General features: G+C 31.7%; 1 protein-coding gene and 1 non-coding gene across 5 annotated transcripts; one reads left to right on the forward strand and one right to left on the reverse strand.

Annotated features, from left to right (window-relative positions):
• Nucleotides 1–3: 3 nt before the first annotated feature.
• LOC111914158 (uncharacterized) lies at nt 4–24135 on the forward strand. 4 transcript variants are annotated; one of them, XM_023909906.3, is made up of 18 exons: nt 4–1672; nt 1773–1799; nt 1920–1946; nt 2058–2084; nt 2170–2196; nt 2298–2324; nt 2489–2515; nt 2617–2643; nt 2757–2783; nt 2895–2921; nt 3031–3057; nt 11179–11298; nt 20917–21023; nt 21175–21538; nt 21644–21859; nt 22060–22169; nt 23206–23625; nt 23744–24135. In XM_023909906.3, exons 1-18 carry the CDS (start codon nt 749–751, stop codon nt 23943–23945), a joined length of 2733 nt encoding a protein of 910 aa, XP_023765674.1. In that variant the 5' UTR covers nt 4–748; the 3' UTR covers nt 23946–24135. The 4 variants fall into 4 exon arrangements, with proteins under 4 accessions (XP_023765674.1, XP_023765675.1, XP_023765678.1 ...); XM_023909907.3 differs by having other exon boundaries at nt 2760–2783; XM_023909910.3 differs by lacking the exon at nt 11179–11298.
• LOC111914221 (U6 spliceosomal RNA) lies at nt 15467–15570 on the reverse strand. The gene has a single exon (XR_002857723.1). It is a non-coding gene; the product is annotated as a U6 spliceosomal RNA (small nuclear RNA).
• Nucleotides 24136–25408: the final 1273 nt, after the last annotated feature.

Genomic DNA, 25408 nt, shown 5'->3' on the forward strand with positions numbered 1-25408 from the left:
TATTTCAACCGAATAGTAATGGTATGAGCTGCCTACCTGCCAGCATTAGGTAATGGATAGATTACTCTGAATATTAAACAAAGTCTGTCGCAGTTGACCCGCGTTGCGATCGAAAGATATGATGCATGGTATTATTACTTCTGAGACCTGATAAAATTAACTTCGCCGACCCCCACTGTTTCCGCCGTTAGCCACCACATCCGTCTATCTCAGCTAGCTGCGTCCCCTGTTCGGTTCTCAATATCTCCAGACGACGTCACTGCTCACCTCTAGATCTTTCTCCCTCTTTCGTTTAATTAGTTCAACAGATAGACGTAGACAAGGACATCGTCGGTTGGTGTATGTATGTCAATTAATATGCATATTGCACATCTCATCGACCTCTGGTGGTAGCTTTTTCAGCAAACTAATCTTTGCCTCTCTAAAGATGTTCAAGTAGAGATTTTGGCGATTTGGAGGTCTAATTAATTAGATCTCGTTCGGAAATGACTCAGCATGATCTGTTTGCTTTCCTTCTAGATATTAAATTATACTTGGGAGCGAGAAAAATATCACGAATTCGTGGAGGAACGTTGATTTCTAAACTTTTGGGTCTGTGTGTTTGTTTGCATACATGGATGGAGTCAACAAATTGGGGAGGTGAATTCTTAACTTTTATTTTTGCCGGATAAATAGCAGCTTCAATTCCTTCCTCAGCATATATATCATCGCTTTTCACTTTTTACTTTTCGTGATATATACAAAAAGTATGTTTTTGATCAAAAAGGAGTTAGATCATCTTATTCTTAGAATACCCTTTCAAGATATTGAAATAGCCACCAAAAACTTCACAACCATCATCGGGGAGGGCGGATATGGCCCTGTTTATAAAGGAAAACTCTCACTTTCTGGTAATCTCACCTCTGTCGCTGTGAAACGCCTACCAATAGTTAGCCTTTCTGGTCAAGGGCTCAAAGAGTTCTTAACAGAGATCAACCTGCTGTCTCGTTATAAGCATCTAAACGTAGTTTCCCTTGTTGGTTATTGTGAGGAAGCCAACGAAAAGATCCTTGTATATGAGTACGCAGAGTATGGAAGCTTCGACAAACATTTAAAGAATAGATCTAGAGTGTGTCAACTGACATGGAGGCAACGGATGAATATATGCATCGATGCAGCTCGTGGTTTGGATTTTCTTCATCACCATGTTGGAGCACATCATAGAGTTATCCACAGGGATATAAAGTGTGCAAATATTCTTTTAGGTCACAACTGGAAAGCTATGATTGCGGATTTCGGACTTTCCAAAATAGGTCGTGCGAATGAAATGGACACTTACCTCATCACCAATGCTGGTGGGACGCTTGGTTACTGTGATCCTGTATACATAAATACTGGGATATTAACAAAAAAGTCAGATGTTTATTCGTTTGGCGTTGTGTTGTTTGAAGCGTTATGTGGGAGGTTGTTCTTTATGGATATAGCTGGTGAAAAACGACTTCATGTTCCACTGGCTAGACACTACTACGAACATGGAAAATTAAATGAGATTATTGATCTTAATTTGAAGGCTGATTCAAAATCCGTGAAAGAGTTTTCGGATATTGCTTATCGATGCTTGAATGATGTTCAGGAAGCACGACCTTCAATGGATTTGGTGTTATGGAAACTTTTGAAAGCATTGGAACTACATGTAAGTTCAATTCAAATATATATATATATGTTGAATGTTTTAATTATGATCGATTCTTTTCTTTTCACTTCTCTGAAAATTTGTTTGGTGATATATACAGGAACTTGAGGAAGCTTTTGAATTGCAAGTAAGTTGAAGTTCATATATTGACAATTAGTAGGCTAGCTCCTTAATTTGTGTCTATGTATGCTAAATTAACTTATACTGTAGTACATATTTCTCATCACATATATATCCGGTGTTACAGGAATTTGTGGAAGCATTGGTATTGCAAGTAAGATTCAATTTTTTCAAAATTAAGAGGTCTCATAATAATGATCAACTTGCATGAATTGAACATATGACTTGTACGCTTTTTTGAAATTCTGTTTCCTGCTATATATAGGAAGTTTTGGAAGCTATAGAATTGCAGGTATGTTATATACACAACTCTATATTTTCCAAATTAACTAGAATAAACTCATATGACTTTTTTGAAAACTTATTTGTTGGTGCAGGAATTTGAGAAAGCATGTGAATTGCAAGTAAGTTCAATCGAATGTTAAGGGGTTCCTCTTATGCTGAATTAAATTACAATGAATGAATTAATACACATCTTCAAATTAAATTTGTTTTTGTGGTACAGGAACTTGAAGAAGCATTAGGATTGCAAGTATGTACAAATTTATTTAAACTAATTAAGAGGTTACTTTGTGTCTATCCTTGCATATATATATATATATATATATATATATATATATATATATATATATATATATATATATAATTAGAGTGATCAGTTCACATGTTTTCTGAAAATTTCGTTTGGTGGTACAGAAGCTTGTGGAGATGTTGCAAGAGCAGGTAATTAAGTTGGAATTTATTGAAAATTAAGATATTTATCCATCTTTATATAAATTACTAATTAATACACTTTTTGAACACTTTTACATTTGCTGGTATAGGAATTTGCAGAAGTATCCATGTTGAAAGTAAGACAAAAGTTATTTTTGAAAATTAACAGGCTCCATCCCATTGTGTCTATACTCTACAAATCAACTCGAATGAATTCAAACACTTTTCTAAAATTCTTTATGTCGTATAGAAGTCTGAGGAAGCTTTGGAATTACATGTGAGTTCATATTTGCTGAAAGTTATAACATGTAATTAGTTTATGTTAATGCATGAGAAATAAACATCCGTAAACTCATACACTTTTATGAAAATTTGCCTAATGATACAGAAACTTGCGGAAACATTGGAATTGCATGTAAGTTTTTATCTCTTTATAATTCCCTTGTTAAAGGTCGATCTATATATGCAAAATTAACTACAATGAACTCAACTCACACATTTTTGTAATTTGTTTGGTGGTACAGAAACTTGGGGAGATATTGAACTTGCAAGTAAGTTCGCATTTTGATGTTTATTGGTGTTATCTATATGTTAAATAACTAAAACGAATACACTTTTTTCCTTACAACTATCCAAAAAGTAGTATTTGTTATGACAGAAGTATACAATCAACAAGATTAATAGAAATAAAACAAACGAAATTGAAATATCTATATGAAATATACAAGAATCAGTTTACAGAAAACATACTTGATGGTATATGTTTACAACAGAAACACAAAAAAAAAAAACGAAATTATGTAGATTGAGGCCTGCAAATTGCAGTGTCCTAAGACAGAAATTTCCCTAGTAGAGATCTGTCTAGAGAATACAACAATCAACCAAGAACATCTCTTGATTCTGACGAAATTCTCTATGTTCCCTTCATTGTATTTGGAGTACGAAATTATATGAGGAATCTGTGTGTATTTTTCTGAACCCGAAATCTGGTCTTTGGTGATCTATTTATACATATAGATTGACTGGTTTTTCCCTCCAAAACTGCTAACCGAAAATAACTGTCAAAACAGTTAAAACGAATTTAACAGATTTTTAATATATATATATATATATATATATATATATATATATATATATATATATATTGTAACTAGTCAATGAGACCCCAAAAGCCCCAAGGTCAATTTTTGACCATTAAATATATATATTAATATAAGCTTTCAAGACCAATTTGACTATCCCAATCACCAAATCCAATCCAATCCCTCTAGTCAAGCTTTTGATCTAATTAGTAAACAACTAGTAAGAGGCTTTTTAAGGGAGTATAAGTTTCCTCTTTCTTCCAATGTGGGACAAGTCCCAAAGAGAGTGTTTTCCATTTAACAAAGTTCCAACAGTATTGAAGTATTAGTTTCAAAGTGAATTTCTTGGTACTAAGAACAATTTTTATTATTTTATTTTAATAAAATTAGGTGTATACTCGTTGACCAAAAATAGAATTGTACAAATCTTCCTATCTATTAGTATATAAAAATATCATTAAAACATTAAATGTTAAAAGGATATTTAATTTCTCATCTATATATAAACAGATACATTAAAACTTCAAGATCTAATAAAAATATGAAAAACTAAATAAAAACCGGTAATTACAATAGATATTTGTATCAATAATATTTTTTCATTCAAAACTCAAACAAAATAACATAATCATAATTTTAAAGTCAATTATATATAAACAGTAAAACATTAAAAATATAATTTACATTAATTATCTTAAAAGTTAAATTAAAACAGAAAACATAACAATAAACACTTCTAAGCTTGTGAATCCGTTTTTTCATGAGAGTTATACGTGTAAAAATAAGATAATGTAATGATTTTAAAGTTCAATCCATAAATACATACTAATTAGAAGCTGAGTTGTATTATTAAAATAATACTCCTATTAAATTAACATATATAATTTTTGAATTTTTTTTAAATGAAAAAGAATGAAATGTAAATAGAAAATTTAATAATTTTAATACAAAAATCTAGAATAAATTACAACATATAATGGAAATATAAAATAAAGTATTTAATAAAATTAATTTACTTTTTTATATATTTCACATTTTTATAATAACAATGAATATGTTTTTAATGAATTTATTATTAAAAAATTATTTTAAATATTTATTTATCTTTTTTAAAAAACCGATTCACTTCTAAAGTCTTATCTTTTCATTTCTTATTCCAACAAAATTTGATTTTTTTCGTTTTCCATCTAAAAACATAAACCCCTAAATGTTACCTCTATTCCACTTACATTTAAACTGAAAGATTAAAATGGATTACAATATGTCATTTTTTGGTTTAGTTTTTTAGTTTTGAAAAAACATCATAAATGGTCCCTGTGGTTACCCAAAATCTGAAGTTTAGTGTGACATCCCCAAAATCTCGGCCATAATAGACCGATTTTCATTTATGCTTTTAAATAATTTCAGAGTAAATCCTTTTGATTTGAAAGAGTTGCAGAATTTGTTCCCAAAACAAAACATGATAAAATAATATTTATCAAAGCATTTCATCAAGAGATGCATTTTCATTATATAATTAAAACTCGGGATGTCATGTTCCGATACAGACCATAAAGCATAAACGATAACATTACAAGTCATTCAACAAATATATACATATACAGACTTGTAAACAAAACAACTTGATGATTCAACCATCTTATGCCCTCGCGCCACTACCTGTAATACAATTAAAACTGAGTGGGTCAGGCTTGGGAGCCTGGTGAGCATATAGGGTTTTCAACCCACAATAAATAATTTATATTTAATTTCACCAACCAATCACTATCCCGATTACCCATTCCCGTTATCCTCACTTTACGTCCCTAAAATAACACCTATCTCAAGGGACCTAATCTAAGATTTTCATCGGGACAGACATTATTGCTAAGGGTTTTCCTCAACAATAGATATCCTAAAGGCAACTATGAGGGGGGATAGAGTACACCGGTGAACACATCATTCACAACACCTACAGGTTATGAACCTGCTAGCGTTCCACTGGACTGTCTAGAAAGAGTCAGTGGTCGTTATCCATACTCCGCTGAATAACTAGATCAACAACAACAACAACAACATCGAGGCCTCTCATCTGTTTATTTCACACCAACTATCTACCCATGTTCTACCCAACATATTAATAGATAAAAATATATATTTTTATACATAGTTTAAAACTTGTATAGCATTTTCATTCAATACATATTCCACATAACATATGAGGCACACACACATAACACGTATTTCATAGAAAGTAAATCAGATCTATGAGATAGAAGAGAATGAATATACATTCACACTTATAAAAACAAAATTATACACATAAACAACAATATACTTAATACACTCAAACCATACTTGTATTATTATCGTGTTTATGAAAGGTAGTATAACTCACTTGATCAGAAGATGATCGGACAACACTACGACTTGCAGAAGTAGTAATCCTCAGCAGATTTGGAAGATCTCTACAAAAATCAAACTTCTCGCGGGCAGAGCTTTGGCTCGGGAACCGCACTTCTCGGGATCTTCGGGATCTCGGGACTTGCTTCGGGGCTTGAGAATAATACCGGGGCTTCGGGGTATTTCTGGCACGCAAATCGAGGCAAAACGGGAGAGAGAAGAGAGAAAATGAACAAAAGAACCGGCTGCCCTCGCATCCTATTTATAGGAGGCTGGAGTCTCGGAGTACGCGGGGCGTACTGCTTCCGAAACGTCACTGCATGCGTCATCCGAAGACTCGAGTGCGAATGTCGACATCCTCGGTGTACGCGGGGCGTACACGAGTACACGGGGCGTACTTCGGATCGGATCGCTGACTCCCCTTCGGATAATGCCGGATTTTCCAATTAAAATTAAATACAAATTATTTAATAAACTTCGGAAATTCATATCTTCTTCATATGAACTCCATTTTTGACGTTCTTTATATCCACGCGAAGGTGAGACTATGCTCTACAATTTTCGTTTAGACCCCGTCGGCTAATTTTAACTTTATTTTTATTATTTATTTTTAATAGGCCGCGACAGAAAAACTTCGTTATAAATTCATAACTTCTTCGTTTGACGTCCGTTCTCGCCTAACTTTTTATCACTTCGATACCAACAACGAGACCTTCGATCCTCGTTTAGATTGCTTCGGCTAAAAACCGCTCGATCTCAAATCGAGTATTTCAGGCTGCATACCGCTAAGCCGAAACTTCGATAAATCATAACTTCCACATACGAAGTCAAATTTGGGCGTTCTATATATATATTCGGAAACCTCGTTTCAACTACTACAACATTATCCAAAGATATTAAGTTTATTTTACACTTAAATTTTGACGCTTATTTTTATTCTTAATTAATCAAACCACATAATTAAGCAATTAAGCACAAAACACATAATACTCAAATAATACACTCTTATTATTTCAAAACGAGTTACAAAGGTTAACCTAGACTATTATATCAACATTAATGACAGGCCCAGAAACACAGGCGTTACATTTAGTCCCCGTGGTTTAAAAACCTCATAGATGGTCCTTGTGTTTTCAAAACTTTTGACGATTGGCCCTTATTGCTAACTCCGTTAAATTTGTCCGTTAACTGAAGGGCATTTTCGTCATTTCACTATCACAAAGACCATTTATGATGTTTTCACTCATTAAAAAAAAAAGAAAAAAAAAATGAAATAATATGCAAATGGTCTCTCTTTGTATCGAAACTCAATCACATACACACAAACTTAAACATCTCCCTACCATGTTTAACTTCATCATCTTATCATCAACTTCATTAGGGTGAAGTTGTGTATGCAATTTTAAATCCATCATTAACCCTTTTACAAACGCTACTTTAAGCTATACATTATAACAAAATCAAGAAATAAATGAACTTTAAAACTGCTTATGACGAACAAAACCAGGTTCAATGATCTAGTCAACACATAATCTCATTCCAACCTTCCAGGTCAAACCAAAATTGATCGAATGCAAATGCAATAAACCCTTCTTCCAGAAAATCAAAGTAAGTGGATTCAAATCAAGCAACTATAACAATAAAAAACCATAGATAGTTACCGATCAATCGTTGTTCGTGCTTGAAGTTAGCTCGAATAGTTAAAATCCACAAAATAACACAGAAATTAAATTGAGAAAAATGAAGTTAAGCCGAGTAAATACCCAGAAGTTGAAATGGAGGTAGAGAATCTCAATTTCTTCGTTTAAATCGCCATTGAAGGAAGCGCAAGAGCTTTGGTTGCTCTTCAACCACATCCCATAGCTTCGATTTCTCGATCACATTTGGAAAACCAGAAACAGATGCGAAATACCTACAAACACAATTCGATCGAAAATCCTACCTTCTCGTCGATGCAAACAGTTGTGAAATCGGAAAACCCCCAATCGAATTTCAAGACATACAAGACATCTCAAAAACCGACGACGACGACCCATACAAATACTACGGGTACCATTCGTTCAGCGAAGCTCGACTCGATTTGGGAACATCGAGGAGTCCTGGAGCTACAAATCTGCCATTCGCGGGTACAAATGGTTTTCAGAAAATCGCTGACTCTGAAATTCTTGTTTAAACCGGAAAGAATGGTGATACAAGATGAAGGGGATACGTATAAGAGTGCAAGTGTTCTTTCTTTGGTGACGTTTACTTCACTATTGATTGAATTTGTGGTGAGGCTTGGGAATTTGGTGGTGACGTTTGAGGAATTGAATGAGACGACGAAGTTTAAGGTGCCAGTGGTGGATTTGGGGATCTTTACGATTTGCAAATTATTTCATTAAAAAAATAATAATAATAATAAGTGGAAAGATCATAAATGGTCCCTGTGGTGTTAAATGACGAAAATGCCCCTCAATTAACGGACAAAAGTTAACGGAGTTAGCAATAAGGACCAATCGTCAAAAGTTTTGAAAACACAAGGACCATCTATGAGGTTTTTAAACCACGGGGACTAAACTTCAGATTTTGGGTAACCACAGGGACCATTTATGATGTTTTTCCTTTAGTTTTATATTTTAAAATCCGAAATAGTCTAAATAACTTATATATAATTATAAAAAAAATATAAATAACTAACCGATAAATATAATAAATAGTTTTTTGAAGTTAAAACTAAAAACAATGCTGGAAATTGGATTATAAAAAAGTAATAACATGTTGGAATTTAGATTACAAGCTTCTTAGAATAAAATATCATCATAACTTTCAGTTTTGTCGGTAAGATTATATGTTATATTAATAGTTGTAAAATTTATGTATTATATGGGTATATATAAAAAAAATTAAATATGAAATTCTAAATATTTAAAAGTTTGAATTTATTAGAAAATTAGAAAACTATTGAATTATTAGAATTAATATGTTTTTTTTTTAATTTAAACAAATAATTTAGATAAATAAACAAAAGAAACTAATGATGTTTTAATTTATAACTTTTAAAATTAAAAGGAAAGTCAATTAATGAAGTTGATATGTATTTTTATTACATTTATTATAATTGTTACATTTAAATATTATGTGAAATTTGATAAAAATGAAAAAAAAAACCGGAAAATGTCATGTGGAAAAAATTTAATTGAATATAACCACAAAGTGACATGTAGCAAAATCAATGAGAGTGACATGTGGCAAAAAAAATTTCATTTATTAGAGATGGTTTTTTAAAAGTTAATATTATTTAATGATAACCAAATTTCATTTTTTGTTAACTCTAAGTATCTATTTTTATAATATTTTAATATTTTTTGTGAAATATAGAATGTATTTAATATTTAACTACTGACTCGACAATAACGTCACAACTTTTATATCATTATTCATATTATTCATATAACATAATTGCAATCCCAAAAAATATCTACAAACAAAATTGCCATAAAATATATGATAAAATAGAATAAAATCATTTTTCAGTATATATTAATACAAAACATATATATATATATATATATATATATATATATATATATATATATATATATATATATATATATATATATATATATATATATATACTTACTTGTTGTTAACTATAAATCTTCAAATCATTGATAATTACTAATTCCAATGATTGTCGTTCTAAAACAACAAAAAATAAATAAATTTCAATAGATATTAATGATATTAAACATATTACATATCGTTTTTACTAAATCGAATACAGATAGATAATTGACATCATGATGTATATTAAACTTATTGTAAGTTAATGATAATAAAGATAACTTACATTCAAGGATGATATATATATATATATATATATATATATATATATATATATATATATATATATATATATATATATATATATATATATATATATATATATATATATATATATATATATAATCAGGAAAAAGTTGTGACACTACATTTCAAAGCACGTGTAATTTTACCGATATATACCAAATTGAACGGGAATTTTGGTAACTCAAAACTAAAGATAATGAAATTGAAGTGGATGTTGCCTGAACATCAGAAATCGAGGGGTATATCTATTTACAATTGTGACATGACATCAAGTTCTATAGTTTTTAAAATCATAGAATTATGGTTGCTTGTCGTGTGATCTGAAGCACTTGAAAAAATGACCCCATTTGGAGGAAGAAGATAATAGGCACTTACTAAGGTTACATGCTTCGAAAAAAGTGGTTGAGTCAACACATGAATTTTTATATCTTGAAAGTTGAGTATACTCTTATGTAGATATCGTAATAGTAATATGACCAAAAACACAAATATTTTTTACCACATTTAGTCATTTTCTGATCTCTTCGGATATCAAGTTAGAACTCCAAGCGAAGTAGGAAAAAATATCTAATGTTGGTAGAAGAAAGAAGACACTCATGTGGTGCCCAAATTATAAAACTCATAAAATAATGCACTTATATGGTGCCCAAATCATAACTCAGAATAAACAATATAAAACTGTGTGCTTATTGTGTCCAAATAACATCGGTAGAAAATATGTAATATCGATTAAAGAGAAGACTCATAGGGTTCCTAGACCAGAAAACTCACAAAACAACGCACTCATGTGGCTCCTAAATCATAACTCATAATAAAAACGGAAGAAAGCAATGCACATATTGGGTGCCTTAATCAAAAAAAAAAAAAAAAAAAAAAAAAAAAAAAAAAAAAAAAAGATAGTAACCCATGAACAATGATTCCATTGTGAACAATACTCACTTCAACAATGATTATGTAGGATGAAGAGTGATTTTGACACTCACAAGTGCTCAAAATAATATATTATTTAATGTTAAACCTTGCTTTGATACCATGTAAACAAGAAAAAAATTGATGTTAAAGTATACTAATTAAATGATATAATTACAATGAGAAGATACAAGTATATAGGAAAATCCTATGCCAATGGGCTAATTGGGCTTATGTTAATATATACAATATTTACATACAAAAAGCCTCAATTATATTGATATTTTCATCTTTCGTTCATTTATTGATAAAACACAAGGGACAAAATATTTAAACCATGCATCGATTCCTTAATTTACGTATTTGATTTTTTAAATTTCTTTAAGGATTCCAAATCATACCACACTAACCAACTGAACATTTACTTACATGACACTTGTTTAATTACAGGCAGACTATGCGATCATAAAAGCCATACATATGATGACAAATGCCCTTCCAACATATAGTACCAAAGAGGAATTATACTCACATCTCTCTACTGGAATCCTTGTTGATGAAAGCAAAGTGGTAATTTACTCTCTATTTTCATATTTATATATTTAAAATAAATAATTATTATTTCTCATAGTTTAATTATGATGAGAAAACATATGAGCACTCATACAAACACATTTATTTTATTTTAAGAGTAAATAAAATTAATATAAAATATAACACGAATTATGCTAAAATTATTAAGTACTACAATAAAAAAAATATATGGCTTAATTAAAAACCTTACTAAAATCCAGACTAATTTTTCTTTCCAACTCTCGACTCCTATAAAGAGTTGTCTATGTTTGTGTCGCATGCAATTCTTCAATATACAATATGATAGGATTAGTTTATGGTCCTTAAATACAAAATGACATAGTAGTTTGGAATGTAAATATAGAATAAACATAAGTATATAAAATATAAGAACAAGAATTTTCGAGCACATGTGTGTAAATATCATATACGAACCTTTAATACATACACTCCATATATAGTATTTAAAAAAGTACAAATACAGGACGCACTACTTGATTAACTGTCTGCTACACCTCCTAAACTTCAATAATAAAGAATGTTGCAGATGGATCTCTATTGGGAAAGATGATTTGTTGTTCGTAGATTTTGCTGGTCATTTCTTTCTTGTTCTAGTGATATCACCTAAGTGATCAAAACCACAATTTCTCTTCTAGTGGTTATCAAGGAAATCCATCACCTTCTTTCGTAGTTTTCTTATTATCAGCAGCCATAAAAGTTCATAAATGATAGACTAATTAAGATTTTTCGAGCAATGTTTTGATTGAGTGGTGGAATTCATGGTCATTAATATTTGAATCCGTATACAGGTGATTCTGATTCAACCTAAATAAACTCTTATTTTCTATTAGGCTTCTAAATACAATATCTATCTCAAGTTCAATAGTGGCTCCATATCTCATCCCTCCAATATTCTCTAGCTTAGTATTGATTTCATCAAGGGAAGGAGTTGTGAATTTACCATAGAGATCCTTTTCTATAGTTCCAAAGTCCTAAATAATAAACTTGTTGGGTTTTCTATGCATCTGTACATGAATTTTAGGTAGTGGAAGCATTTATAAATAACCCTAAGTGTACATGCACCATAGATCTAGGTTTTACTATTACAACAACATAATTTCAAAACTATGAATTCAACTACCAAGAGAGATAGAATTACTAACATTAAAAGTAAAATCGTATTTACTCTTGATTCCCTTGAAGATCTTGAACTCTTGGTGGCTTCTTAGAAGGACTAGCACCCACAGTAGAATGTCTCTAAAGGATCACACCCAAAAGTCTAAAACCGTAGAAAACAAGTAGAGAGGAGAGAGAAATTGAGAAAATTAGATTCTTAGAGTGCAGGGAAGATTAGAAACGAAATTATGAAGGTTCAAAAGGCCCACTTATAGTTGAGGTAACTTGTAGACAAACCTAATTTGAATCAATTAAATAATAAGATTTAATCCATATTCAAATCCTTTCTCTATCATCCATTAGGCTCGATTCTAGAAGGTTTCTAAATCCTCTCCAAAACCGTCCACCCCATTAGTGATTCTAGAATGTTCCTCTTGCTCAAGTATTGAACAATTAACACTCAGTCTATGTACCTTTAAATAAATCCAAATTAATTTTAATTAATTCCAGTTAATTTAAATTGATTATAACTAGTTTTTAATTAATTTATTAACTAGTAATAAATTAAGAAATTATCCCCCCCCCCTAAATCCTTTTGTAGCTAATTTTAGCTCTTGAGGGAAACCCTAAAAGAAATTTGTTATTGTTCATAAAGTTATACCAATTAGTTATGACATTGGACACCTATTTCCAACCGTCTCCCACTTGAACAAGTCATCAAAGTACTATTGGTCAAATATTCTTCTAAAAACCAACAAAGTGTGCCTTCCACAACAACTGTCAAACTCTGATCACATCAAGAATCAACCCTTAGTAAGTGATCAATTATCCCTCTGTTTCTACAACATACCATTGTGAAATGAGTCATGGATTATGAATCAACCTAACATTTCAACATTATGTTTCTCGATTTTCCGATTTCTGATGATTAAATCAGACTGCCAATTGAACACGTCAATTTAGTCCGGACCTAGCCAGACACATTAGATATCAAAATGAAATCATCGAGAGCCTCAATGATATCGCTAGGGGTGAGCATGAGTCAGCTTGGGTCGGTTTTGACCTAAATCCAAACCCAAAACCTAATCAATATTATCGGTTTTTAAAATTTTAAAACGGAATCCAATACCTAAACCGTTGTGTTCGGATTCTCGGTTTTAGGTTTTTAATGGGTTGGTTTTGGTTTGAAACCCAAACCCAAACCAAGTTACAAACACACTTGGTGAGACTTGGAAACTTTCATATATAGATGATGAAAAAGGTGAATGTTCTCTTCATCAACCGATATGGGTTCTTTGGTACATTATATAAGAGAAGAAGAGGATTATTGTTTTTATACACATGCGATGTGGGACACATTCTATGACTTTCCAAATAAAAGACAAGATAAATGTTGGCAAGGGATTCGAACTAGAGACTTATGACACACGTAATCTTCTACATCAAAGCACTTACCATCAGACAAACCTATTGTATATGATTTTAAATCCAAAGATATATATATATATATATATATATATATATATATATATATATATATATATATATATATATATATATATATATACACACACACAGAACATAGATTATATTTTATAAAATTCGATTCGGTTCAGTTTTTTCGGTTTTTAATATTTCCGAAACCGAAACCAAACCAAATTTTACAGTTTTAAGAAATTAAAACCCAAACGACGGTTAGGTTTTGGTTTTGGTTTTTCGTTTTCGGTTTCGTCGATTTTTGTTGGTTTTTGGGTTTTCAGGTTCGGTTTTGCTCACCCTTAGATATCGCTTCTCCTATTAAGGAAGAAGAAACAAATAAACTTTGACTATATTTTATTTTTGTCTACTTATCAAATCATGCATGCACTTACTCGTTATAACCACCAATTACGAATAACGTTAGAGAAGGACCAATGTACAACCAACTTATATGCAAAGAACTCAACGTCTCTTCGTTTTAAGAATAAAAAAATATTATCATCTTTGAATTACTCGTAGCTATATCCATGAAATAACTTTCCAAGTGCGGGTTGTTCCAATACATAAATCTCCATTAAAAACTCATGAATATTAGTCCCAATCTCCATGCTATGTCTAATCACTATAGACAATCTACTAACACTTCATGACAACCTTAACTCAATACTCACTCCTAAGAGTATGACCGGTTGTGGAGTTTTGAATAAATTAATATTCAGGAAGTGTGTTCTAAACATGCAAAATGAGAACACACTGATAAATTAATTGAAATGACTGATCTCCATCATATATTAAGATCTCTACTTAATAATCGCCAAATCAGATTAAGACTTTATATTGCTTAAGTTCTCAAATTTAAAACAAACTATTTGAAGTGGGTTCAAGTCAAATCATTTGCAAATCAAATACCTCATCACCAAGTCTTACTGTCAGACTTGTTAACTTAGCGAATGGATCGACAAGTATTTCTTTTGATATAACTCTATTGACTATGATGTCTGCACATCCGAACAACTATTAGATATGGTTGTACTTACATAATATACGCCATGTGAGCTTGTTTGACGTTGGGATCCATACTCGAGGTAAGTTCACCCTTTAAATCACAAAGAACATTTAAAAGGACCATCAATGATTGAACCTCAACAATGATGTCACTAATAAATTTGATATAGTCACATAACTTCCTTTGCAATCTGACCAGTTGCAATATACTCCAAGTTTATTGTTAAATCCACCATGGTGTATAACTTGGTACACTTCCAAGCTAATACTTCAAAATTCAGTAAAATCACGATTTTCGACTGAAAATGATCGTCTTTATTGTAACATCCCCATCTAGCACGTATCACAATATTTTCTTCTTTGGGCTCCCAACACAAAAACTTCCTAGGGGTCACTCATCCCTGAATTGCTCTCACCCAGGAACACTTAATTGTAGATTTCTTATGGGATCTGATACCCTTACGACTTTAAAATGTGTTGTGACAAGGAAGGTATCAACATCCCTCATAAGGAATATTTAGTTATTCTTTCCAGCCGATGTGAGATCAGATGCAACCCACCTTAAAAAAAATTAGACCATTTCTTGATTTATGCATGTCATCCTTGCACAGGGTCCATGCTAATCTTCTCTGTATCGTTCCAATTTTATCGGATGTCCCCGGCGAGGACATCAAACCCTGTAAATGGAGTGAAGGTGGGTTGCATTTGATCCCAAATCAGCTAAAAAGGATAACTAAATATTCCTTATGAGGGATGTTGATACCTTCCCAGTCTTAATGCATTTTAAAGCAGTAAGGGAAGCATATCCCATAAGAACTCTATAGTTAAGCGTGCTTGGGCGAGAGTAGTACCGAGATTGGTGGCCTCCTGGGAAGTCCTCATAACGAGAGCCCAAAGCAAGTAATATTGTGATACATTCCAGGTGGATGTTACAAATGGTACTAGAGTCGGGGCATGGGTCGATGTGTTTGACAGAGAGGTCGAACCCTATAATGGGGGGGGAGGTGAAGGTGGGTGGCAACCTTCACCTGATCCCACATCGGCTTGGAAGGAGCACAAAACATTTTCTTATAAGGGTGGGGATACCTTCCTTGTCAAAACGTGTTTTAAAGTCGCGAGGGCAACAGATCCCATAAGAACTCTACAGTTAAAAGTGAACATATATATATATATATATATATATATATATATATATATATATATATATATATATATATATATATATATATGGCTTATCTTTTGTTTTTCGAAATTCAAACTCCTTGAACTTTCTTAGAGGAAAGAAAATTTCACAACCTTTGATGACTTTGGTTCCTTTTGGCAATTAGGAAGTTGATGAAGATGACAACAAGCTCCAAAGTAGAATCTCTCTAGTGATATCCACTAAGCAAGAGTAAGCCACCAAAGATGTTAGTCTTCACTTGTATATATGTTGTTCTTAAGCTTTAAGATTTATACAAAATAAACCTTTAAGAGAACCAACATAAAATCACTTGTATCTTACACCAAAATGCAAGACAAAGACAATAGCGGAGATCTAAATTGCTCTCGACAATTTTTATCAAAAAGAAGAAAAATAGAGCGAGTAAAAAGGCAACCATTTCTTATCTAATTCCTTTTTTGTATTCATGTATTTATATACAAATGTTAGACATATAACAATGAGAGAATGGAACTTTCTTACACGCATGGGATGAAGTATTAAACAAATGCAAAAGCAATCTCACTCCATCCCTATGTATTTCAGCCTTCTGGACAAGAAGACAAAATTTGGAGTTCTTCATACTTAACCGATAACATAGTTCTATCTTAACTAAATGGTTACTTTGAGCGCCCAAAACATTGTACACTCCATTTATATTCATACCATATGATATTTAGATATTTTTTGTTTTCTTTTATTATTATTTTCTATAAACAATAATTCCTAATATGTTGGTAAAATATTATTTTCATTAAATATTGTTTTTCCCATTAAATAAAAGTATTGATTATATTTTTTAATAATCAAATTACTATAAATAAATAATTTATTAGTACTAACTAGCTATCAAGTGTGGTCATTAGCAATATCATTCTATAATAAACATATATATATATATATATATATATATATATATATATATATATATATATATATATACACACACACTCACATACATATTGATTGAGAATACCACAAATATAGGATATAAGTTCTTATCTTTCTATCATCTACATTCTTCTCCTTTTTTTGCAATCCTCATATTATTCGAGATAAAAGGAACCATACGTTACAAGCATAGCTTTTCTGTCCACCAAACCAACTTTTTCTAATTTAAGGGATGTCACCATAGCCTTCAACGTCGAAACTTCATCCTGATAACAAGCCAGCTTATTCTCCAAAACAACCTTGTCATTCATTTTGCATAACAGATAGTTCACACCTTACCATGTCCATCTCCGCTTGAGAAAACATATCAACACTAGGAGAGACCTTCTTTAACTTATCAAACCTATCCACAAGCTTCACATACTGGTCACGGAACGATTTCACGTTGTGGGAAGCACCACCAGAAAGAACCACAAGCAGTTTTACAAGTTCATATATCGTCTTAAATTCATCATGAAGGCCATGATTTTCAAGATGCAAGGCCTCATTTTCTTCGAGCCATGAGATAACTTCCTAACCTAGAACCATGTTCTCAACAAGTTTAATCTTGAATTTATCTCGGATATGCTCTCTACGATCTTGGCTAACGTTTGAGTGGGTGCCAAGGGAGGCAAAATTTTCAAAAAAGGAAACAACAACCTTAGGCTACATTAAACTTTGCTCTCACTTATATTCCAAGACGGAGCATAAATAGGACTAGCAGATGAGGAGTATTAGTATCATAAGGGGGACTGTTAGCGTTCAATTGAGCAATATATGTAGCAGGAACACCAACACCAAGGCTACTAGCAAATGAAGAAAAAGCCCCAAGATCTAAGGAACGAGACCTATTGAGAACTCTAAAATTACCGCTAAAGCGGTTGATGCAACAGAATCCCTCCCTTTCTTACGACGAATTAACGGTTGCTCTCCACTCCCATCATCATCGAAAACAGCCACAAGACCAGTTAAAACATGTGGAGTATGATTACCAATCGTATCATTGTAGGAGTCATGAACCCTAATTGACAATTCAGAGTCCTCCTCCTCTTGTGTGTTACTACCGGTACTACCGCTATAAGTAAAACTATCATCGATAATAGGAAGGTCAAAGTCAACAGAGCCAAGATCACGTGCCACAATCTTACCCTCTACAAAGTCAGACAAAAGGAATGGCAACCGATCTCCATCTAAAAAAATTCAAATAAGATGAGTACACATAAGGAAAGCAAGGGGAGTAATATTTGTGAAAGAAAAATACATGGACCATGGACGAACAAAGTGAGAACAACTACAAGGTGGAACCAGTATAGAATGATGCCAACCTAACCCAACACGGCTTCAGGAAACTTCTTCATCATCACATTGAAACGAGAAATCTTATCTATATCTTGGCCCAAATCACTAGTATTGTCAGGCTTTTGATCATCAATCGTACAATGAAGATGAAATTCATTCCGATAAGGGAAGCAAGAAGTATTCAACTAGATAAACTCATTTTTCCAATTTTTATGGAATCCGGAAGACCCTCAATAAAACTCCATCCCATAGGCCGAAAATAATACCAGGCCCTATTACTACAAATACTAAAAAAGTACTCGAATAAAGAAATTGTGGGTATAACCAAAGACGCATGAAAAAGCAACTCAAAGCATATAACATTCGAAATGGAATTAGGTTTTAATTAACAAGTATGAATATTATACGCTTCAATAATCGATCCATAGAACGGGGAGGGAGGCACATGAAGACCAACCTCAAAATAATAGAGATAAAAACAAACTTTACCCAGAGGAGGACGATCGATCACAACATCTGGACCAGGAAGAGCAACACCATCCCCTTTAACAAGATGATACTTAGCCGAAACTTGTTTAAGGCATTCGCGGTTAAGGGAAGAATGAACATAACTTATCGAGACATTTCCTTACAAAAGAAACGAGGTATCAAGGAAGATAAAGACCAAAGAGAATAATAAAAAAAAGGAAGGAAGAATCAAAGTTGTTAAAGATCTGACAATCATTTATGAGAAGAGAAGTGGGAAAGCCAACTGCTACAAAAACGATCAAGTGCCTATGGGCCCCATGGAGATTTAGTCGTGTGAGAAAATACATCATGCAATCACTAAAACTTGAAGGAATTGGAAAGGCAATAACTATTTTAGCCAAATTATTATAAAGCAGTGATGCTTTATAAAAATTAGGTCGGGGGTTTAATGGGGTATGGGTTTCAACCCATATAGCACTAGGCCAACCAATGTACCCGACCCGGTTAAATAGTGCATGAATGATACTAAGCACGTAGGACATGAATCACCCTACTCTAGTACACACCTTATGAAGCGTCCCAAGGAAACACAGAAAATGGAAGATTATTTTAATAAAAAAGAGCTTTACCCTTGCGGCCTAAGGACCAATGAAAAACCCAAAAGAAGGGATCATGAACCAGTATGAGCCTTGATTATAAAGCAAGGCCATGTCCAACCCAAAGGAGGTAAGCCTTAACTCTTCGTAATTCTAGCAAGTTCAACATCCATGCCTTAGATATGACTTCTAACTTAGGCATATGAGAGCAATATTGGGGTCCAACACTTGGCTTTCTAACCTAGATTTGCCAACTTCATGCAGTGTGTTGCCGGGAGTGATCATTGGAAGGAGCTCGCACATGGGTAACCACACATGCATCCAGGCGACCACATAGCAACAATTCTCAACTATACTCTCAGATTGATGTGTCGTTAACCACACGAGGTCCATTAACATATTAAAGAAAAATGCGCATATTTCATGGTTAACATAAGATTCATATTTTTTAATAAAATGGGATTTGTTTTATATTTTTAAGTTAATACTTTAACTTGAACACTTATTGAATCAAACCCTTTCGGTAACTTCACTCTCAAAATGTAAAGAGGATGTGAGGGTGGTAAGCTTTGAGCTTTTAAAAACCGATCTCATTACGAATGAGAGTGACTACCTTAAACCTCTCTTTTATATATATATATATATATATATATATATATATATATATATATATATATATATATATATATATATATATATATATAAGAAATTTATAAAATTTAAATTTAGGTGTCTTTAATTATTTTAATTGAACATACGAGGACCCAAGTTGTAGTTAACATTAATTTAATTTCAATATTATAATTTATTAATTAAAGTTATAAACAATATATAAATAAATTAAATATTAAAATTTAAATCACTATCTAAATAATCCTCCCTAATAAATGAAAATAATTTTGCCACATGTCACTCTCTTATTAACTTGGACACATGTCATTTCTTGGTAAATAATTGTTTTTTTCCATTTGTCATTTTCTCATTTTTTTTTCTATTTTTTTAATTAACACGTCATATTTACACCACAATTAATAATTGCCTTAATTGAAAATAACCAATCAATTACAATATTAGTATTCATATAGTATTTAATATGTTTCCTTTTAAATTCAAATTTCAAATCTAAAATTTCAAATTTAAATAAAATTTTGTTTAAACTTGCATATTGAATTCTTTGTTTTATCAAACCTGTATAACATACGGGTCTTACACCTAGTATTTAAATAAAGATGGAATATCCAAATTTCAAAATCTATCAGATTTGTTTCTTGCATGACAAGTGAGAGAATTTGTGGGGAAATTTATGGTTTCCCCGGTATCAATCGTAGAGGGCATGTCACGCCCAACAATGGACACATTTCTTCCTATCAACATCAATGTATCTTTTCCAATTTAGTTTTATGGGTTTGTGGTTATCTAAATCCTAGCTTGATTTACTCCGACATGGTTTTATAAGATCTATTACCACAAAGCTTGATTTACTCCGACATGGATATATTAATGATTTCTTTTCTTTTGCAGTGGTTTTCTATAGATGGTAATGGAAAGAATCAAGAAATGATATCTGCAATGAAGTTCATGAATCCAGATCCAAGCAAATTTAAAGCCATCTCTTACCTTGAATCTCGGTTATTTCTCATTTTTGTATAAAACTTTATCTAGTCACATATGCACAAATTCCATATATTATTTAATGAGTTCACCATGAAACGATAGAATGACTTATTTATATATTCATGAAGGAACTAATGTAGTTGTATGTATATGGTCTACATGTAGATTCGGGAAGGTAGCAAAGATTTTGAATGTCTCCAAGGTTGATATGCAAGTGGAGGTCAAGACAAATTTTTTATCATCCAATGTCATATATGCAGCTTACCTCGTATGCAAACAAGTATCCCATTTATTTGAATCACCGAAACTTGCGGGTCTAAAGTACAAACTGAACAACCAAAAAAAATCTTACATTTCATATATTCGAGATTATATGGAAAATGGATGGGTGATGATCGAACTCTTTCGAACCAATTGTAAAAGAAGAGATGTTGAAATCAAAATTTTTCTAGAACAAATTTACGTGGATTCTTATTCACGAAAAGATGAAGTGGTTGTTGAAGGTATCCTGTTTTTGCCAGAAAAGAAGGTACGTTAGAACATAAATTTTATTCTACCCATTCATTGTGATATTTTTAAATACATTTTGGCTATGGATATTACTTTTACACTTTACTATATATGTTCTTTACAGTTTGATGGTAAAAAAATCAGCAAACAAGATGTTATGAATCCTCCAACATGGGAAAATTTATTACCAACCGACTACCAACAACTCCTAGATGGTGCACGTAGAAAGATTGGGGAAAACCCTCAAAATCATGTTCCTATCAAAACCAAATGGCATGCATACTCCGTTCTTTCCAAGGGTGTTTACATTAAAGTGACAGGTTCTAAAGATATTGATGTGGTGAGTCTCTAATTTTAACTTGGTAACCTTCACAAAATTTACCTCTGATCCTTCACCTTTTAGCTTACTTACATTTCATATATATAAACGTTAAGGTGATGTGATGCCAAAACAAGTGAAAACATAAGATATGTAATTATCAAACTATCAAATACATTGTTGTAATGACTAATAAAATGCTTAAAAATATTTATTTGCAGTGGTTTTGGATAAACGATTCAAATGGAAAGAAATGTTGTATGTTATCACCAGAGTTGATTCAATCTTCCTCATCAGACGAGCTCAAACTTAAATATCTATTTAAATCACGGTTCTCTCTCTCTCTCTCTCTCTCTCTCTCTCTCTCTCTCTCTCTCTCTCTCATTTGAACTAAACTAAATGATTTTTCCTCACTGGATTGCATTATTTAAAAGAGTATAATAGGTGTAAGACCCATGTATTACATGGCTTCATTTAAAAAAATTAAATACAAAAATTCTAAACATTTGAAAAAATTTAAATTTATAATAAAAAGTTAGAAAAATATTAAATTATTAAAATTAAAGTGTTTTTTTCTTGTGAATTAAAAAAAATAGATAAATAAACAAAGGAAACTAATGAAGCTTTAATTTAGAAAGGATGGAATTAGAAGGAAAGTCAATTATTACAATTATTACATTTAATATTATGTGGATTTAATAAAATGAAAAAACAAAAACATAAAATGTCATGTGGAGAAAATTTAATTGAAATTAACCACAAAATGACATGTGGCAAAAATCAATGTAAGTATGACATGTAGCAAAAAGATTTTCATTTATTAGAGAGGATTACATTTAATATTATGTGGATTTAATAAAATGAAAAAAAAAACATAAAATGTCATGTGGAGAAAATTTAATTGAAATTAACCACGAAATGACATATGGCAAAAATCAATGTAAGTATGACATGTAGCAAAAAGATTTTCATTTATTAAAGAGGATATATAAAATTGGTTCATTTAAGTATATACTAATTAAATAGCGTTATAGTTAACAAATTATAATGAACCGAACAAATAGGTGGATCACATTGTTTAAATATTAGTGATAAGTAGATTGTAATATCTTAGGGATTTTCTAATATGTGCTTTAAGGGCACACATAAAAAATATTAATTATGAAAAATATTACCATAATTAAATTCGAAATACATTTATTATGGAAATTATTAATGCATTAATATTTCTTATAATTAATGTATTTTATAATTAATTATGGTAATATATATCATCAATTAATGCTTCTTATATGTGCCCTTAGGGCACATATTAGAAAATCTCAATATCTTATACGGCATACACTAATCGTTGTTGTCCAATACAGATTCAGATATGTATTGATATTAAAATCTTCACCTTCATATACATCCCGCATATCATTGAAGATCATAGATTCTTTTTTGTCAACAAATACTAGTTATTCGTGTTACCTCGTTTATAAGATACAAGGACATGTGGAGAATCCAATTATTGTGGGAATTACACAACGCATGTCCAGAAAACCACGCAATGAAAACAAACGATGGTATAATCAGCAAAATATTGTGTATTTGAGTACACCTCAGAGCCATGTAATAGGAGAACTGGATAGTTATAAAGAATCTCATAGCACAATGAACAAAACCAACATGATAGCATATCCAAGAAGGAGGAGTGATGGTTGGTGGGAGGTGAAGTTAGGAGAATTTATTACATTTGTTGATGCTGGTGATAATGAAAAGTGGGTCCCAAATTTTCTTCCACGGTATGATTTTTTCCGAATGATTAGTCCGCTAGCTAGAAGATTTTTTTCAAAAAAAAAAAAAGAATAATCTATTTATAGTTTTATTTTGTTTAAACAGTAGATATATTATTCTTTTCAGGATATCTACGTGCCTACCTTGTCTTCCGTGTGTGTCCGACCTCACACGTGACGGGGAAGATTATGTTGCAACCAAATTCGCTTCTTTATGCCTTGATTGTGACCCACTGATTAACATAGATATGAACTGGAGAGGCCTCAGACATTGTGATTTCAATATGCCAGAGATCATTGTGCAAGGTATTGAGTTTCGACCTTTTTAAAATCCATATTTTGTGTTGGAAGAATTTTAGATCCCTCCATGTATTGTCATTTGTTTTCTTCTAATAGAAAGCATCTCGTTTTTTACTTTATTTCACAGCTAATATGGTGATTAAATCGTAACCTCAAATAATGTTACAATATGCATTTCCATCATTGATACTTCATTTTTAGAATGGAATTTTGCGATGAGTATTTGGTCACTATTTTTAGATTATTTTCTTTTAGTGAAAAAGAAAGTGCAACAAATTTCTTCTGTTTTTACCTAATGTGAATCCAATATTCTCAAAATAAACCTTATCAAAACCAATATTATGAACCTGTTGGTCCGAGATTGAATGAAGCACATAACTGTATTTTAGTGAATTGATTGAAAATGAATGGAACGTTATCTTTGTAAACTAAACACACATGATTCTTTTTCAATATAATTTCAATAATCAAATAAAGATTACAGGAGGTTCTAAAAATAGAACAGACTAGTAAGTAATCAAATACTTGCTTAAAACTTATTTAAAATTCTTTTATAGGTCATATATGGCGCTGAGTCAGACACATTGATTTTATACAGAAAAAATCTATTCACAAGTAGGATAATGAACACCTTTAGTGTGTATCCATTTTGAGAAAGAAATGGGTATGTTTATGTTGTTGAAGAATAATTTTTTTTGAAACATAGGTATAGAAAGCAGAAAAAATGAATTTCGAAAAACTAAAAACAAAGACTTGATTATATAACTATCCTTAAGGTTATTATCCCCCACTGTTTATGTGTTGGGTTAAATGCTTAAGACCCTCCCAACTCCTCGAATCCAAATAGCCTCATCCTTTCGTGAAGGGTGACATGAATTGAAATACCTATCATACTTTCTAGTATAAATTAGGTTATCCTTTAAAATTCATTTTTAAACCTTTACATTATTTTGAAATTATGAGTGCGGAATTTGGTCCCAAAAACTTTAAATCATAAGTTTTAGTTAAATTGTATACGAGAGTATTTAATTCAATATCATTACTATAAATATCAATTCGGACTCCAAGCTCCTCGATGCTACACTGATGGATTTGCCCCTAAGCCGGAATGAAAACGCTCTCCGGTTTATGACATCTTCGTAATTCTCATCAAAGATAATTGTCGAAAAGAACTCAATACACAACTCCTTGTACAACGGTTCACAGATGTGAAATAGGTTCCACCACCCTTTGCATGAAAATGTAAACCCGTCTCCAACAAAAATCTTCTAAGGATAAGGTCTTACTCGATCTATGATTCCCATTCCAGTCAACTGTGCCCATTCATTTGTTGGTGAAACCAAAATTTATTTCCTTTGTAGCCATCCAAAAAGGTTATTGTATTGTGTCAATTGTTCAGATATATTTATTCAGAATCGGTAAAATGGGTGCAATGGAGGCGCATTTGGGTCATCTTGTTTCTCCTATGTTGCTGGTTACGAGCTCCTCTACA

Source organism: Lactuca sativa, chromosome 6 (assembly GCF_002870075.4).
Source record: "Lactuca sativa cultivar Salinas chromosome 6, Lsat_Salinas_v11, whole genome shotgun sequence".
Lineage (NCBI taxonomy): Eukaryota > Viridiplantae > Streptophyta > Magnoliopsida > Asterales > Asteraceae > Lactuca > Lactuca sativa.

Bases quoted from the DNA above. Each gene is read 5' to 3' on its own strand.
- LOC111914158 (XM_023909906.3), top strand. From the start codon at position 749: ATGTTTTTGATCAAAAAGGAGTTAGATCATCTTATTCTTAGAATACCC. The intron at 2,085-2,169 runs GTATGTTATATA...TTGTTGGTGCAG, and splicing joins TGGAAGCTATAGAATTGCAG to GAATTTGAGAAAGCATGTGA. The intron at 21,539-21,643 runs GTACGTTAGAAC...TGTTCTTTACAG, and splicing joins TGTTTTTGCCAGAAAAGAAG to TTTGATGGTAAAAAAATCAG.